At 41.7% G+C, this 17,137-nt stretch overlaps 1 protein-coding gene across 4 annotated transcripts in view; it reads left to right on the plus strand.

Moving 5' to 3' along the window:
* Positions 1 to 16,448, plus strand: part of LOC121290666 (collagen alpha-1(VIII) chain-like) — a 185,321-nt gene extending 168,873 nt beyond the window's left edge. For all 4 annotated transcript variants that reach the window (XM_041211414.1, XM_041211415.1, XM_041211416.1 and 1 more), the window contains one exon: positions 13,086 to 16,448. In XM_041211414.1, the coding sequence (XP_041067348.1) occupies positions 13,086 to 15,028 (1,943 nt within the window). In that variant the 3' untranslated portion in view covers positions 15,029 to 16,448. The remainder of the gene's footprint in view (positions 1 to 13,085) is intronic.
* The last annotated feature ends 689 nt before the right edge of the window (positions 16,449 to 17,137 follow it).

Raw genomic sequence — 17,137 nt, forward strand, 5'->3', positions numbered from 1 at the left:
GGTAAACTAAAATTTTATCAGGAAACAATTTGAGGGACTTCCTAATGCTCCAGTCTGCAGTAAGGGCTCTCTTTATATATTTTTAAAACATGCAATTGTTTATAGAAACAAAACCAATGTAATCTGACTCTGTCAAACAGGGCTCTTTAACTACAAATTGTATAAACATCAAAATGCAGTGAAGTTCCGGTATTGTTAAATTCAATTTGGTTAAGACAGTTTTCTTTTAAAATGAGAAACACATTGTAGTTGTAATAGTTGAAACATAACCCCTCTGCCTGGGAAAATCATTCTCCTCTCAAAAAGAATTCCTTGGGTCTTGTCAGTGCCAGAATTCCCCAACGGTCAAAGAAATAAAAGTTCCAGCAGCTCCTCTCGACGGCTCAGCTGAGAATAGCAGTTTGTAGCCGAGCCATACCAACAATCCAACAATAAAAGTTCTCATAACACTTGTCTAGCATTAGCTAGTCACAAATAGAATAGGAACTGAAGTACTACAAGTGTCTTCAGTATTTTGGAATAGGGGAAAAATTGACCAGGTGATTACTCATGGCCACTATTCAGTGACTTCTGCTGGAAAGTGTGTGTGTTCCAAGTGAAGAGAGAGATAAAGAATGGGTTTGCTGCGACACCCTTCCATAGTTGAATAGCCCTAACCAAATCACTGCACTCATCCCCTCCAACCAACTCAACACATGCACGCGCACACACGCATGTTCAAACAAAAAAAACAAAAGAGAAAAAAGGTTGTGAAAAGGCCATTCAGCCCATTCCATCAAAGTTCATTCTTTTAGCACATGAACTCTCATCATGAAATGATCACTCAGAAATGAGGTGATGTAATAGAGGGTAACCACTCCTAGCAGACTTGCTCCTTGGCACATTGCCTTCAGGATAGGAGGAGAAAGAAATGGAGGTGGACTTTGGTGCAGGTAATGATGCATGATGACTCACATCAATCAAGTGTATATAGTTTCTTAACTTTTTATTGTTTTCTAGCAGAATTGTACATTTAGAGAGCCATGAGAATTAGTTTAATGCAGGAGAAAGTCTTGGCTAATAGGGTGTGGGGGTGTCAAAGTCATTTTATATGCTGAGCCTGATCCAATATCCTTTGTTTGGCACTGGTCACATTACAGATAAATAACAAAATAGATACAAATGAAGAGAAAACATATAGGTACTTACTTAAATTTGGATTTTATTTCCTACATTGCAACAGTTATTACATTTCAAAAGTACTCCATTGCCTTTAAAGTGCTCTGGAGTATCTTGAGATCATGGCAGACACTAAAATTTGGTAACACCAATATCAAAAAATCTTCTCTTTCAACAGAATGGGGAGTTTCTCTGGTACATCATGCACAGTGACTGAGAAAGGTGTGCTAAAAATTTCAAAATCCCCTTTGTGGTTCCTACAGTTACAAAATACGAACTTATGAAATAGAAGCAGAAGTCCGCCATTCAATAAGGTCACTAATGATCTGTTTGTGCTTTGAGTTCCGCATTTCCATCTACCCACAATAACCTTTGATTCCCTTGCTTAACAAGAATCCATCTCTGCCTTAAAAATATTCAATGACTTTGCTTCCACTGCCTTCTGAGGCGAGAGTTCCAAAGTCGCACAACCCAGAGAAAAAATATCTCATCTCTGTCCTATGAACATAGCCCCTAATTTTAAAACCCCTAGTTCTGGACTCACTCATAATAGGAAACATCCTTTCAACGTACATCTTGTCAAGACCATTCAGGATCTTATATACTTGAATCAAATCACCCCTCACTCTTCTAAACTCGAGTGGAAACAAGCCCAGCCTGTCCAACCTATCCTCATAAGACAACCCCTCATTTCAGGTATCAATCTAGAAAACCTTCCTCTGAACAGTCTCCAAGGCATTTACATCCTTCCTTAACTAAGGAGACCAAAACTGCTTACAGTATTCAAGATGCAGTCTCACCAATGCCTTGTAAAACTGAAGCATAACATCCCTACTTTCATGTTCAATTCCTCTCATAATAAAGGATAGCATTCCATTAGCCTTCTTGATTACACACTGTACCTGCACACTAACTTTCTGTGATTCATGCTCAAGAACACCTAGATCTCTGCACCTCTGAATTCTGCAGTCGTTCTCCATTTAAATAATACTCTACATTTTTATTCTTCCTGTCAAAGTAAACAACTTCACATTTTCACACATTATACTCCATCTGCCAGGTTTTTGCCCACTCACTCAACTTATCTATATCTGTCGGCAAACTCCCTGTCTTCTTCACATACTTTCGTACCTATCTTTGTGTCGTCTGCAAATTTAGCTACCATGCCTTCGCACCCCTCATCTAAGTCATTGATGTAAATTTTAAAAGGTTGAGGCCTGATCCCTGGCTGCGGGCTTTTCTGGATTATTTTCTCACCCAACAAACAGAAAGCCAAGCTGTCAATCCGATTGGCTTCCAAGCAGCAACTCTATTTAAAAAATAAACCCTTATGGACTTCACAGTATTCACGGCAACATGGTGCTGGATTTTGCATCTGCTGATCAGGCGGGTTCCCTCACCCTGCCCAAATGTGAAATAAGGTGTGATGACATCGGGTAGGCAATATGATGTCATATCCAAAATTACGGAAGACAAGCACGTGTGGAAATCAACAGCACGCCTGCCATTTTGAAATTACTCATTAACAAGCTATTGAGCTTGTTGACAACCCAATTGTCTGAAATATTTTTGTTGCCTGCTGCATTTTCTGGTCATCAGCTGTGAAAAAGTTTGGGACCTGGGCGGCACAAGGGTGGAAGAAAAGGTCTGCCACAGGGACCACGGCTGAACATAGCAGCAGGTTCTGCTGGCAAAGGTGAGTGGACTACGCAGTTTCCATTCCATCTCCTCACCCCACTGAACAACATAAAAACCAGCCCATGCTGTTCTGAGTTTCCCAACAATGACTCACCTTCATTCCAAAAACCCACTGCAGTTTGTCACAGGGCCACTATTTCTACAATTTTTCATATTGTTCAAAAATTCTCCCTCAGTAAATGGTTTTGATGACACATCTATTTCATGGACAATCACGTAGCTCGTCTTTACAGAGGCATCGCATGCTTGGCAAGTATGAGTAAACATTGATTACTGCTTTCTCAACTACTATGCTAATTCAGAAAATCTATCTTCCTGTAACTACGCTCCTGTGTACTGATCATATTTTCCATTACAATTTTCTACGTAGAATCTTTGATTGATGTTTTGATTTTGTCACAGGCGGCTCAGAGGTGGTTTACTACTTTGGTATCTGGAATGAGCGGATTGTCTTATGAGGAAAGGTTGGACAGACTGGGCTTGTTTCCACTGGAGTTTAGAAGAGTGGCTTGATTAATGTATGTAAGATCCTGAATGGTACTGACAAGGTGGACATGGAAAGGATGTTTCCTCTTGTGAGTGAGTCCAGAACTAGGGGGCACTGTTTTAAAATTAGGGGTTGCCATTTTAGGGCAGTGATGAGGATCATTTTTTTCTCTCAGAGGGTTGTGCGACTTTGGAACTTTCTGCCTCCAAAGGTGGTGGAGGTGGGGGTCATTGAAAATTTTTAAGGCAGAGGTAGATAAATTCTTGTTATGCAAGAGAATCAAAGGTTATCGGGGGTAGATGGGAATGTGGAATTTGAAACACAAACCAATCAGCCAGGATCTTATTGAATGTGGAGCAGGCTCGAGGGGCCAAATGGTCTACTCTTGCTCCTATTTCCTATGTTCATAGCTACCTCTTGTTTTCAAATCAAACACGTGGGATTTTCATTTATTTCCAAAAAGAAAAGGATTTTTGAAACAGGCAGCACTCTTGATGATCTTTGTTTATGAAGGCATAGTGGCCACTTTTCATTGCAGCACTTAAAAATCAAGGATTAATGTCTTGAGATGTTGTATAAATAAGGAAATAAAGGTTCATGATAGAGAATTCTGTCACATTGAGCAACCCCAGTAGTATTTTTTTCTGAATACACTTTTGTCCTCTTCATAGAGCATAGTAAATATGTTATAACAATAAAACAATGAAAAATGTACTAATTGTACACGCTTGATATAAGAGGAATAATAAACTCCTGTATAGATGTTTGATACTTGTTGAGAGTCTGTATGGTGAAATTGGACAATGTTGTGCCCATTTTTCAGGTGTGAAATAGGGGAAAAGGTCGTAATTTGCAGGCCTGTGTCCCACGCCCCAAGGAGTCCTGAAAGATGTCCAACCCCATGTTGGGTCAGAAAACATTCATGCATTGTGATGGCCATTTTAAACAGGATCCCTCTTGGAATTTCATCTCTGCTGAGTGAGGTTTTCCCGATCTGAGTATATCTTAACAAACCCCAATAATACTCTAAACAGACTTCAATGAAGAGTAAAATCAGGCAGGTGTAAAGCAATGGTTGCACTTTATCCTGTCAGTTATCTGACTGCTGGGTTAGGTTAATGTTTCTCCCTAACTACCTGATCAGACCTCACACTAAAAAATACAAACTAACCTTCCGATGCTAGAAATTACAGTGCAATGGAGGGCAGCAAATCATGCAGCATTGGTGAAGCCAACAATTTGTAAATGAAAATTCTCCAGTGTGATCCACCTTTTAGATAGGCCATAGGAAAGAGTCACAGAATGGACGCCAGATGGTTTTACATGTGGAACTGTGGAAGACTAGATCCTAGGCAAGGTCCCCGACAGATAATCATTGAGTGGTCTTCACAAAGGTCATTAGCTTGTTCTTTCAATCATCAATCAGTATTTGACATAGAGAACTCTATCAATAAAAAAAAGGACACCCTAATGTAAAAAATAGAAGAGTATAAAGACTTAGTGCAATTTTGGGCTGATTCCACCCTAGGCGCGATAGAAGGCGTGAAAAATTATGTTTTACCCGCTGACCGCAATGGTGGGTATTTGTGCCGTATTGTCCGCTACCTGCCTCATTAATTATGCAGCCACAGGAAAGAGGCTATCTCACTGGTAGGCGGCCTCTGAATCACCCGCCATGCCGTTACCTCACCGTTTCCTCACTCCGGGTGTCATATCTAAACTGCAGTCATCCACACAAGCTCTCAATGCTTGCAGCCTGGACTGCTCCAATGAAGTCATGGCCCTGAAAGCCAAGAAGTGTTCAGTGACCCGTCACTGGAATGCTTTTTGGAAGTCCACTGTGATGTCCTCCAACCCGATCTGGACACAGGAGGTCCAGCAATTTCATCACTTGGGTTGAGGTGGTCAGTGCTAATGGTGTACAGAAGAGATTGGCCATCCAGTGCAGAAAGAGGGTGAATGATCTAATTCATGCTACCTGGGTAAGAAAGCCATCTCATCACTCTAAACTCACACCCTCAAGGCCATCACACATTCACTAGCATCTCATTCACTGCCAGCTGAAGGGACATCACCACTCGCTCTTTCACACACACCTTCACATCTCCATCTAGCCTCATTTCCTCTGGAGACTGCCTCCTCAGACCTCACCTAACTTGAGACTACTTACACAGATCAACATGTGCCCTTACACACACTCTGGGATAGCCTTTTCCCCAGTACAGCCCTCGCCCTGCAGCCGCTTCCCTTGCCTGAGGGCACTTCTCCCCCTTCTCCAAGCAAACCCTAATCCTGCAGCCATTGAAAAGCCTCACATCTGGTCTGGTGGGCAGTAACCTGCCCGTGAGCCCCCCTAAAAGTGATGTGGTGCTGCCTATGAAGCCTGGTGCTAAAGACCGCGAGTGCTGCCCAAAGCAAGCTAGGCAAACAAATCTCGAAGTCCCGAGTGAAGTGCAGCTCGCCAGGTGCACATCACTCATGTACAATTGTGAAACATGTTGGCGTGTGGTGCCTGGATGATCCAGCGGGGAGGGGATGTTTCCAATGAGCAGGGCTTATAATGAGATGCTAAAGTATTGAAATTAGGTTCCCAACGTGCAGCAGCGGGAAATGCGGTTGCCATTTACAGGTGGAGCAGACGATCACAAACTGGCTTAATGATGTGAAGCCAATTTTTGGCCTTTCGCCATATTGTCCACTCATGCCGCCAAACATGCATGCTGCCAACAGGAGCAGAAAATTCTGCCCTTAGACCGGAACTTTCAATGGGATGAAATGGATTTTAATCCAGATTAACTGGTTGAAAAGTAATTGAAAATCAATCTGGACTTCTGAGTAGCTGAGACTTGCTGGGAATTTCCTTGAGGATTTTCCCAAGATGGAGAAGTAGGAGAATTTAAATGGAAGGAAAGGTTTAGAGAAGATGGCAAGTTGGTGAATTCAAAGGTGAGAAGGCAAGGAGAAATGAAAACTGAAATCCTCAAAGATGAGGAATTGTTCAGTGCAAAGGTGAGACCAGAAACTAAGGGAACATCTTAGTGAGAAATGGGGTGGGGCTGGGTGGGGTGGTGTAGTACATAATGAGGATTTTAAAGAGCTGGCATAGGGACAATAAGCCTTCCGTGTTGTATGACTCTATGAAAGAATGGAGGGCCCTGACATTTATGATTCTAAATCCAGCTCCCTTTTCTCAAACATAGAAACTAGGAGCAGGAGTAGGCCATTCGGCCCTTTGAGCCTGCTCCGCCATTCAATATGATCATGGCTGATCCTCTATCTCAACGCCATATTCCCGCTTTCTCTCCATACCCCTTGATGCCCCTAATATCTAAAAAATTATCAACTTCTTTCTTGAATATACTCAGTGATCTGGCCTCTACAACTTTCTGTGGTAGAGAATTCCACAGGTTGACCACTCTCTGAGTGAAGAGATTTTCTCTTATCTCAGTCCTAAATGGCCTGCCCCATATCCTGAGACTTTGGCCCCTGTTTCTAGACACCCCAACCAGGGGAACATCCTCCCTGCATCTAGTCTATCTAGCCCTGTTAGAATTTTATATGTCTCAATCACATCTGCTCTCATTCTTCTAAAATCTAGTGAATACAGGCCTAGTTGAACCAATCTCTCCTCATGCAACAGTCCTGCCATTCCCTGTACTAACCTAGTAAACCTTAGCATCACTCCCTCTATGGCAAGTATATTCTTTATTAGGTAGGGAGATCAAAACTGCATGCAATAATCCAGGTGTGTTCTCACCAAGGCCTTGTATAACTGCAGTAAGACATCCTATTTCTGAACTCAAATCCTCTTGCAATGAAGGTCAACATACAATTTGCCTTCCTAATATTTTCATTGACTGGTGTACAAGAACACCCAGATCCCTTTGTACATCCACATTTCCCAATATATCACCATTTAAATAATACTCTGCCTTTCTGCTTTTCACACCGAAGCATATGATTTCACATTTATCCACATTATACTGCATCTGCCATGTGTTTGCCCACATTCACAACTTATCTAAATCACCCTGAAGCTTTCTTGCATCCTTCTCACAACTCGCAGCCCCGCCCAGTTTTGTATCATCAGCAAACTTGGAAATATTGCATTTGGTTTCCTCATCCAAGTCATTTATATGGCGTGAACAGCTGGGGCCCAAGCACTGATCCTGCAGTACACCATTAGCCACCACCTGCCATCCAGAAAAAGATCCATTTATTCCCACTCTCTGTTTCTGGTCTGTCAATCAATTCTTAATCCATGACAGTATATTACCCCGATCCTATGTGCTTTAATTTTGCCCACTAGTCTCTTAACTGGGACTTCATCAAAAGTCTTCTTGAAATCCAAATACATCACATCCACTGGTTCCCCCTTATCTATTCTAATAGTTACATCCTCAAAAAACTCCAGTAGATTAGTTAAACAGTATTTCCCTTTCATAAACCCATGCAACTTTGTCTAATCCCGTTAATGTTCTGGTACCACGTCTTTTATAATAGACTCTAGCATTTTCTCCACTACTAATGTTAGGCTAACTGGTCTGTAATTCTGTTTTTTCTCTCCCTCCTTTTTTAAATAGTGGGGTTACATTTGCCGCCCTCCAATCTGTAGGAACTGCTCCAGAGTCTATAGAATTTTGGAAGATGATCACCAATATATCCAATATTTCCAGGGCCACTTCCTTTAGTACTCTGGGATGTAGATTATCGGGCCCAGGGGATTTTTCAGCCTTTAACTCCATTAATTTCTCTAGCACCATTTTTTTTACTAATACTGATTTTCTTCAATTCCTCCCTCTCACTAGACCCTTGGTTCCCTAACATTTCTGGGAAATTATTTGTGTCTTCTTTTGTGAAGACAGAACCAAAATATGTGTTCAATTCTTCTGTCATTTCTTTATTCCCCATTATAAATTTCCCCCATTTCTGACTGTAAGGGACCTACATTTGTCTTTGCTAATCTTTTTCTCTTCACATACTTATAGAAACTTTTACAGTCAGTTTTTATGTTCCCTGCAAGTTTACTCTCATACTCTGTTTTCCCCTTCTTGGTCAATCTTTTTGTCCACATTTACTGAATTCAAAACAGCTCCCCATCCTCAGGCTTGCTGCTTTTTCTGTCAATTTTATATGTCTCCTTTTTGGATCTAATACTATCCATAATTTCTTTTATAATCCATGTTTGAGCCACCTTTCCTGTTTTATTCTTGTGCCAGACAGGAATGAATAATTGTTGTAATTCATGCATACGTTCCTTAAATATTAGCCATCGTCTATCCACTGTCAACCCTTTTGGTAGGGTTTCCCAATCCATCATTACCAACTTGTGCCTCATACCTCATCATTCTCTTTATTTAGTTTCAGGACCCTAGTTTCAGATTCAACCTCTTCACTCTCCATCTTAATGGACAATTCTATCATTTTATGGTTGCTCTTCCCCAAGGGACCCCACACAGCAGGACAGTTAATTAATCATTTCTCATTGCACAACACCCATTCTAGGATATCCTGCTCTCTAGTTGGTTCCTCAACGTATTGGTCTAAAAAACCATCACTTACGCACTCCAGGAAATCCTCCTCCACAATATTATTGCTAGTTTGGTTTGTCCAATCTATATGTAGATTAAAGTCACCCATGATTACAGTTGTACCCTTATTGCATGCGTCTCTAATTTCCTGTTTAATGTCTTCTCTTACATCTCCGTTACTGTTTGGGGACCTTTGGACAACCCCCATCAATGTTTCCTGCCCCTTGGTGTTTCTTATCTCCACTCAAACAGATTCCACATCATGCTTTTCCAAGCCAATATCCTTCCTCACTATTGCATTGGTTTCCTCCTTTACTAACAGTGCTACCCACCTACTTTCCCAATTTGTCTGTCCTTCCTAAATATTGAATACCCCTGGATGTTCAGTTCCCACCCTTGGTCACCCTGCAGCCATGTCTCTGTAACTGCAACTATATCATAACTGTTTATATCTATTTGCCCTGTTAATTCATTTACCTTATTGCAAATGTTCCATGCATTAAGATACAATACCTTTAGACTTTCTTTTTAACCTTGTTAGTCATCTTAGCTTTATTTTGCACTATGACCCCATTTGTTTTCGCCCTTGTTTTTTCTGCCTTCCACTTTTGCTTCTTACTTTTCCACCTTTCGTTTCTATCCTTGTTTCCCCCTCCTCTGTCTCCCTGCTCAGGTTCCCGCCCCTCGCCATTCTAGTTTAAACCCTCCCTGACTAGCAAACACCACTACCACCACAGAGAGGACATTGGTCCTGGTCCTGCCCAAATGCAACCCGTCCTGTTTGTATTGGTTCCACCTTCCCCAAAACCAGTCCCAATGTCCCAGAAATCTGAATCCCTCCCCCTACACCATTTCTTCAGCTACGTATTCATCCGATATATCCTTTTATTTCTACTCTTGCTAGCACGTGGCACTGATAGTGATCCTGAGATAACTACCTTTGAGGTCCTACTTTTTAATATATGTCCTAACTCCCTATATTTAGCTTGTAGGACTTCATCCCTTTATTTTTGTTTAAATCTATGTTGTTGGTACCAATATGTACCACAACCACTGGCTGTTTTCCCTTCCCCTTCAAGATGCCCTCCAGCCTCTCTGAGACATCCTTGACCCTGGCACCAGGGAGACAACATACAATCCTGAAGTCTCTTCTGCAGGCACAGAAATGCCTGTCTGTTCCCCTTACTATTGAATTCCCTATCACTATAGCCCTGCCACTCTTCTTCCTCCCCTCTTGTGCAGCAGAGCCACCCGTGGTGCTATGGGCTTGGCTCCTGCTGCTTTCCCCTGAGAAGTAACCTTCCCTAACAGTGTCCAAAATGGTATATCTGTTAGAGAGGGGAATGGCCACAGTGGACTCCTGCACTACCCACCTTCCTCTACTCTGCCTGGTGCTCACTCATCCCTTTTTGTCTGTTCAGTCTTTACCTGAGGTGTGACTACCTCACTGAACATACTGTCCACAACAATCTCAGCATCGCAGATGCTCCAGTGAATCCACCCGCAGCTCCAGCTCTGAAATGCAGTTAGCCAGTAGCTGCAGCTGGACACACTTCCTGCACACATGGTCACCAGGGACAAAGTGTCCATGACTTCCCACATAGCGCAGGAGGAGCATATCATGGGTGTGAGCTCTACTGCCATGACTTCCCTTTAGATTAAGCTCTTAAATTACTCCCTTTAAAGAATGCTAACAATGCTAGGGGCCTTATTCCACTCCAAACACTCACACTATAGTCCAAAGTCCTCACCTTATTTTGTTTAAGCTAATGGACTGCACCAGTTTAAGAAAAAGTAGAAGTACTCACCTGACTCTGCTTACCAATCAGCTGCCTCCCCTGCGTTGCATCACTTTTTGAATCATGACATCACTTTGAACTCCACAGCCTGAAGGTATGCCTCTCTTCTCTGGTCTAGGCCTCTGTTTTTAGCACCCTTTTATACCACTCTTGCTTCATTTATTATCAGAATTACAGAATGAACCTCACAGTAGAATTAACACCACCACACTGCCACTAGCCTTATAAATACTCCAGTCTAAAACTCACCTTCTTCCAACCCTAACAGCAACTTTTAGATAATTGCTAAGTTAAAGAAAGACTAGACTTCAGATAGAATGTAACCCTTAATTTAACCCTTAAACTCCCCCAGTCACCAATCTCCAACTGAAGCTCTCTACTGCAGCCAAACACAACACTCCAGCGCAGACATGGCAGAACCATAGACCCACAAGAAATTTGTCTGCTGCATGGATAAGGGAGTCAGATGGAAGTGTAAATCCTGGAAACTGGCTCAGACTTACTGGAATCTGAAGTGAAATGGTGTCAATATAGTTGTGGCTTTTAACATGAAGGTCATTGTAATCCACACTGGGCTATGGCAATTCAGTCTGAAACATCTAAAACACATTAGGTTCAGCAGTCTGCATCAACAATGTAGAGATTATAAAGCATTTCTGATATTTTGATCTAAAAGGAACATAAATGTTGCTTAGGCCATCTTTTCCTTATTTTTGCAACCAGAAATGTGTTGCACATTTTCACTGTTTCAACCTTTCAGCAATGATATTTTCATATAAAAAGTGTGAAATAGTTTTGTACCAATTGAGTAAATTTACAACTACAGTACTTCACATATTATAGGTATTTCTGAGTTTTGGGCTGGCTATTGGAGATTTGAGTTCACCAAGTGTATGTTGTTATTTATATTGCTAGATATATGCTATTGTAAGCTATGGGACAGTGGGAATTACATACATCGGTTGTGAATATTGGTTAATGTAAGCTAAGTTTTTTTTCTATTTTTTTTATGGGATGCAAGTGTATCTGGCAAGCCATTTATTGCTTGTCCCTAATAGCCCATGGTATAGTGGTGATACTGCAGTCCATCTGCTGTAGTTATACCTACAGTGCTGGTAGGAATGCAGTTCCATGATCTTCACCCAGCGATAGTGAAAGAACAGAGATGGTGTGGGGCTTGGAAGGGAACTTGTAGGTGCAGTGTTCCCATGCATCTGCTGCCCTCGTCCTTCTAGGTGGTAGAGGTTGTGAGTTTGGGAGCTGCTGTTGAAAGAACCTTGACAAATTCCTGCAGTCCATTTTGTATGTGGTACACACTCAAACCACTGTGCAGCAGTGGAGGAAGTGAATATTTAAGGTGGTGAACAGGCTGCCGATCAAGCTTCTTGAGTGTTATTGGAGCTACAGTCATCCAGGCAAGTGGAGAGTATTCCATCACACTCCTAATTTGTGCCTTGTAGATACTGGACAGGCTTTGGAGTCAGGAGGTGAGTTTACTTGCCTCAGAATTCCCAGTCTCCGACCTGCTCTTGTAGCCATAGTATTTATAAGGCTAGTGGCAGTGTGGTGGTGTTAATTCTACTGTGAGGTTCATTCTGTAATTCTGATAATAAATGTTCATATTCACTGGAAAATGGTAGTGGGGTTAAGTTTAATTTTTGTAGGCTGTCTACAAAATGTTTAATAATGCAGTAATTCTGGTGTACTGTGCTCCAGGAAAGTTCAGTGCTGTAGGCTGTACACTGTAGTTTTGGTGTCCTTCCATCAACACTGGGATTTTAAAAGTTGGAAAATTATGTGTGGCACTTTTGGCATTGTTAGACTTCTTAAGGTATTTATACTGCTGGGGGATATTACAGAGACATAGTGAGGAGGGGGCCATTGGTGAGTTTGAAGACAAGGATGAGAATTTTTAAACTGAGATGTTACTAGACTAGGAACCAATGTAGGTCAGTGAGGAGAGGGGTGATGGTGAATGAGAACCAGTGAAAGTTAGCATTCTGACAGCAGAGATTTAAATGAGCTCAAGTTTAAACAAGATGGAAGGCTGGCCTGGAGAGCATCAGAATTGGAATTGCAATTTCAGTGGCCAGTTGCCATAATTATTATTATTATAAACATGGACTCAGGAGTACATAATGGCGAGAGATGATCAGAAGTGTAACACTATGAAGCAAGGCTTTGTAGACACAAGCATAAAATTTGTAATAGGTTACATAGATAGATATAAGTTATATAGATGATATTAACAGTTGTCTTGATAAATTTAAATAATTGATATTTAATTTATTTTTCTTTCAAGTGGTTTTGGCTTAAATGATATTAAAAGTTTCAATATTTTCATAATTATTAAAATCAGATGCAAATATTTCTATTCAAACCTTTACATTTTCATTCTTTTTTCTTCTATAGAAATGATACCAACATTTCCAAGTGCATTGAAAGGTGAAAAAGGTCCATCAGGGGAGCCTGGTGCAAGAGGACCAACTGGACCACCTGGTCTGCCAGGAATACCAGGTCGTGGTCTTCAAGGACCAGTAGGAAAACCCGGTCTGCCAGGTCAGCCGGGTTTTCCAAGTATTGGGAAGCCTGGAATGCCAGGAATGCCAGGTAAACCAGGAGAAATGGGATTACCAGGTCAGAAAGGTGACATGGGACCAAAGGGAGAACAGGGGCCAATGGGACCACCAGGGCCACAAGGACTACCAGGTCCTTCAGGGATTCCTGGATTTGGAAAACCAGGTAGACCAGGATTGCCAGGAAAACAAGGGCCAAGAGGAGAGCCAGGTCAGAAAGGATTGCCGGGGTTGCCAGGCCCTGTGGGACCTAAGGGACAGCCAGGAATAGGTGTACCTGGATTGCCAGGATTAAGGGGCCCACAAGGACTACCTGGACAACCTGGGCCTGCAGGACTACCAGGTGCATTAAAACCAGGTTTAAATGGTCTTCCAGGAGCCCCAGGAGCCCCAGGTAAACAAGGATTCCCAGGTGAACCAGGAGCGCAAGGTTTTCCAGGGCCACGTGGTATTCAAGGACCCCCAGGAATGCCAGGTATTGGAAAACCAGGTTTAGATGGACTTCCTGGTCAACCTGGTTTCCCTGGGGGAAAAGGTGAAAAAGGACTCCCAGGTTTACCAGGGCCCCCAGGAATGCCAGGAATAGGAAAACCAGGGTTTCCAGGGCCAAAAGGTGAACGTGGTCAGGGTGGGCCTCCAGGAATACAGGGATATAAGGGGGAACCTGGACCTGCCGGTGCTCCTGGAATTCCTGGTCTTCAAGGTGCAAGAGGTCTGCCAGGGCTTCCTGGGCAAATTGGGCCACCAGGTGGATTAGGTTTTCCAGGTGTAAAAGGAGAGTTTGGACCACACGGCCCTCAAGGTCCTCGAGGCCCAAAAGGGGAACCAGGTCCACAGGGTATGCCAGGTATACCAGGATATCCTGGTGAAGAAGGACAACCAGGTCAAAGAGGTTTGCCAGGGCCAATAGGGCCAAAAGGAGATGTAGGACATAAAGGCCCATCTGGTTTACCTGGACGACCAGGACTACCAGGACTAAAAGGGGAAATTGGGTTTCGTGGAGAGAAAGGTATCCAAGGTCCTACTGGAATACCGGGAATTGCTGGTCCAGGAGGTCCAATAGGGCCTCCAGGTCTTCCTGGACCAAAAGGAGATAGAGGATTACCAGGGCCACCAGGGCTACCTGGCATAGGAAAGCCTGGAGTTCCAGGACACATTGGACCAACAGGAAAACCTGGTCCAGAAGGTCTTCAAGGATTATCGGGAGCACCTGGCCCTCCTGGCCCTCCAGGACCTCCTGGCCCTCCAGGCCAACCAACTGTTCAACCAGATATAAGACAGTTTCAACTTCCAGAGATGGGGCTAGGAATTGATGGCATTAAGGCACCACAAGGATATATCACTGAACCAAGTAAAAAAGGGAAACATATGGGAATTAGTGCAGAGATGCCTGCATTTACTGCTAAACTGACAATACCTTTCCCACCAGTAGGATCTCCTGTCAAGTTTGATAAAATCCTATACAATGGCAGACAAAGTTACAATCCGCAAACAGGCATTTTTACATGTGAGATACCAGGAGTTTATTATTTTTCATATCATGTTAATTGTAAAGGTGCTAATGTATGGGTTGCATTATATAAGAACAATGAGCCACAAATGTATACTTATGATGAATACAAGAAGGGGATTCTTGATCAAGCTTCTGGGAGCTCAGTTCTTGAACTAATGCATGGAGACAAAGTCTGGATGCAGCTTCCATCTGAACAGGCAGCAGGACTTTATTCAGGCCCATATGTGCATTCATCTTTCTCTGGATATTTATTGTATCCAATGTAAAAAATGTAAACATGTAAAGCTTTTTAAAATATGATCTGTTATCTTTTGAAAGTTACATTTTCACTACAAGAGCAATGGCTGACATTTGTAGGATAATTAACTGTTATTCTTTCTTTGATGGAAGGCTACTGTTAGGAAAACCCAAAGCAACAGTAGACCACGTCTGTTTTACACATTCTAAATGTAAATTAAAGTGCTGGGAAACACAAAATAATACACTGAGACCCGGGGGTACCTCAAGTCAGTGAAATTGAAGTTTCCTCGTTCTGATAGGAGTCCCACGTGAAAGTTTGCAGAGCGTCTGCATGGTTCCCTGTGGACTCTATTCCACAAGGGAACTGTTTTGTATAATTGGAACTAATTTTCCAATCACAATCAGAGATGCTAATGGCTCTAAATATCGCATAATTGTAGGGGGTATTCAACCAAAGGCAAGGTTGAGATCAATTTTCGGATTAATGTTAAGGAGAGTACTTTGCATTTATTATATGTTATACCTAACCCAGGAGTACTTGATGCATTTACTGAGTGCAACATTGACAAAAGGTTCCATTTCCCAAAGCAATCCTGCCTCTTTATGAGCACAATTCACAAAAAAACTGCTAAAAGAAAATTACATTAACAATTTAACCCTCCCAGACTGCAAAAGGGATAAAAGATTATTCTCATCAATAATGTATGATCAAACATGACCAAATTATATTTGTACCCCTGTGTCTGCTTCACCTGGGAAACGGTAGGGATTTAATAGCAGCCTACCAGGCACAGAGCGGCAAAGTTTCATTATCCAACTCGCCTGTGAAAAAACACTAAACAACACCCAGTGGCCTGCTAGCTGATGAAAATGGAATGAACAATAGGTTTCTTGTGAAACATCAAGAAATTGACTTCCGAGGAGAGAGAAGACGAAGGATTGTTTGTGGAGTCTACTATAGCCTTGCGGGTTCTGCTCATTCACCCGCTTAGCTTTCTTTTAGTGTAGTATGACACTAATATTTATTCAGATGTTTACACTTGGACACTTCCACACTTCTTTGTCTAAACAGCTTAGAACCATAGAAGTTGACAGTACAGAAAGTGGGAATTTGATATATTGTGTCTGTGATGACTTATTGCTAGAGTAATCCAGAACTAGTCAAAATGCCATTTTCTCTCTGCCGTAACTTTGTATCTTCCACAGCTTGAAATATTTATCTACATTTGCCTCAGAAAACCATTGTGGATTGACCATTTCTTCAATGAATGCATATATTAGCACCTCATTTTTTAAGAACCTGAGAAATACACTAGCACATGCATATACACATACAATATCATGGGCAGGTCTGGCAGCATCTGTGGGGGGAAAAACAGATTTAATGTTTTGAGTCTGTGTAACTCTTCTTTAGAGCTGAATAACCATACTATCAGCTCTGAGGAAGGGTCATTTGGATTCGAAACGTTAACTCTGTTTTTCTCTCCACGGATGCTGCCAGACCTGCTGAGTTTTTCCAACATTTCCTGCTTTTATTTCAGATTTCCAGTATCAGCAGCATTTTGCTTTACAATATCATGGGCTTTTTAATTTAAACATGAATTACGAAACAATTTATAATTTTGAATGTGTAAAACAGGCTTGTGCTGCCAAATCTCTCTGAAGTATGAAATTAATGAAATGAAAGTTTCATGCCATTTGCACATTGCTTTTCTTTCCTTAAATAAATGTTTAAAGAACTCATCAGGCTATCAAAATACAGGAAGCAATATTGCATTTTGTCCAAGATTTCCTGAATCTGACATGATAGTTGAAGTACATAACCACAGTTTTCTGATGACTTCTGCCCATTGTAACTACGAATAAAATTTCCAGCTTTTCAACCATAATTTATTTGTTTTACTACTGATTGTCTAAATTTGTATATGAGTAGAAGGGTTGCATCAAAATGTGAAATACGTAAAACAAAATCCAAATACGATGCTGGAATAATTTGTTCATTTAAAATAAAATTTCTATAGCTCATGCCAACTTTTCATTAGTATTTGACAGGCCAAATCATTCACATTGTTTTCACAGCTTGTGAGATTTATCACATTTCCAGCCATTTGACAGTTTGAATTGCAATTCTTTCT

This window comes from Carcharodon carcharias, chromosome 18 (assembly GCF_017639515.1).
Source record: "Carcharodon carcharias isolate sCarCar2 chromosome 18, sCarCar2.pri, whole genome shotgun sequence".
Classification (NCBI taxonomy): domain Eukaryota; kingdom Metazoa; phylum Chordata; class Chondrichthyes; order Lamniformes; family Lamnidae; genus Carcharodon; species Carcharodon carcharias.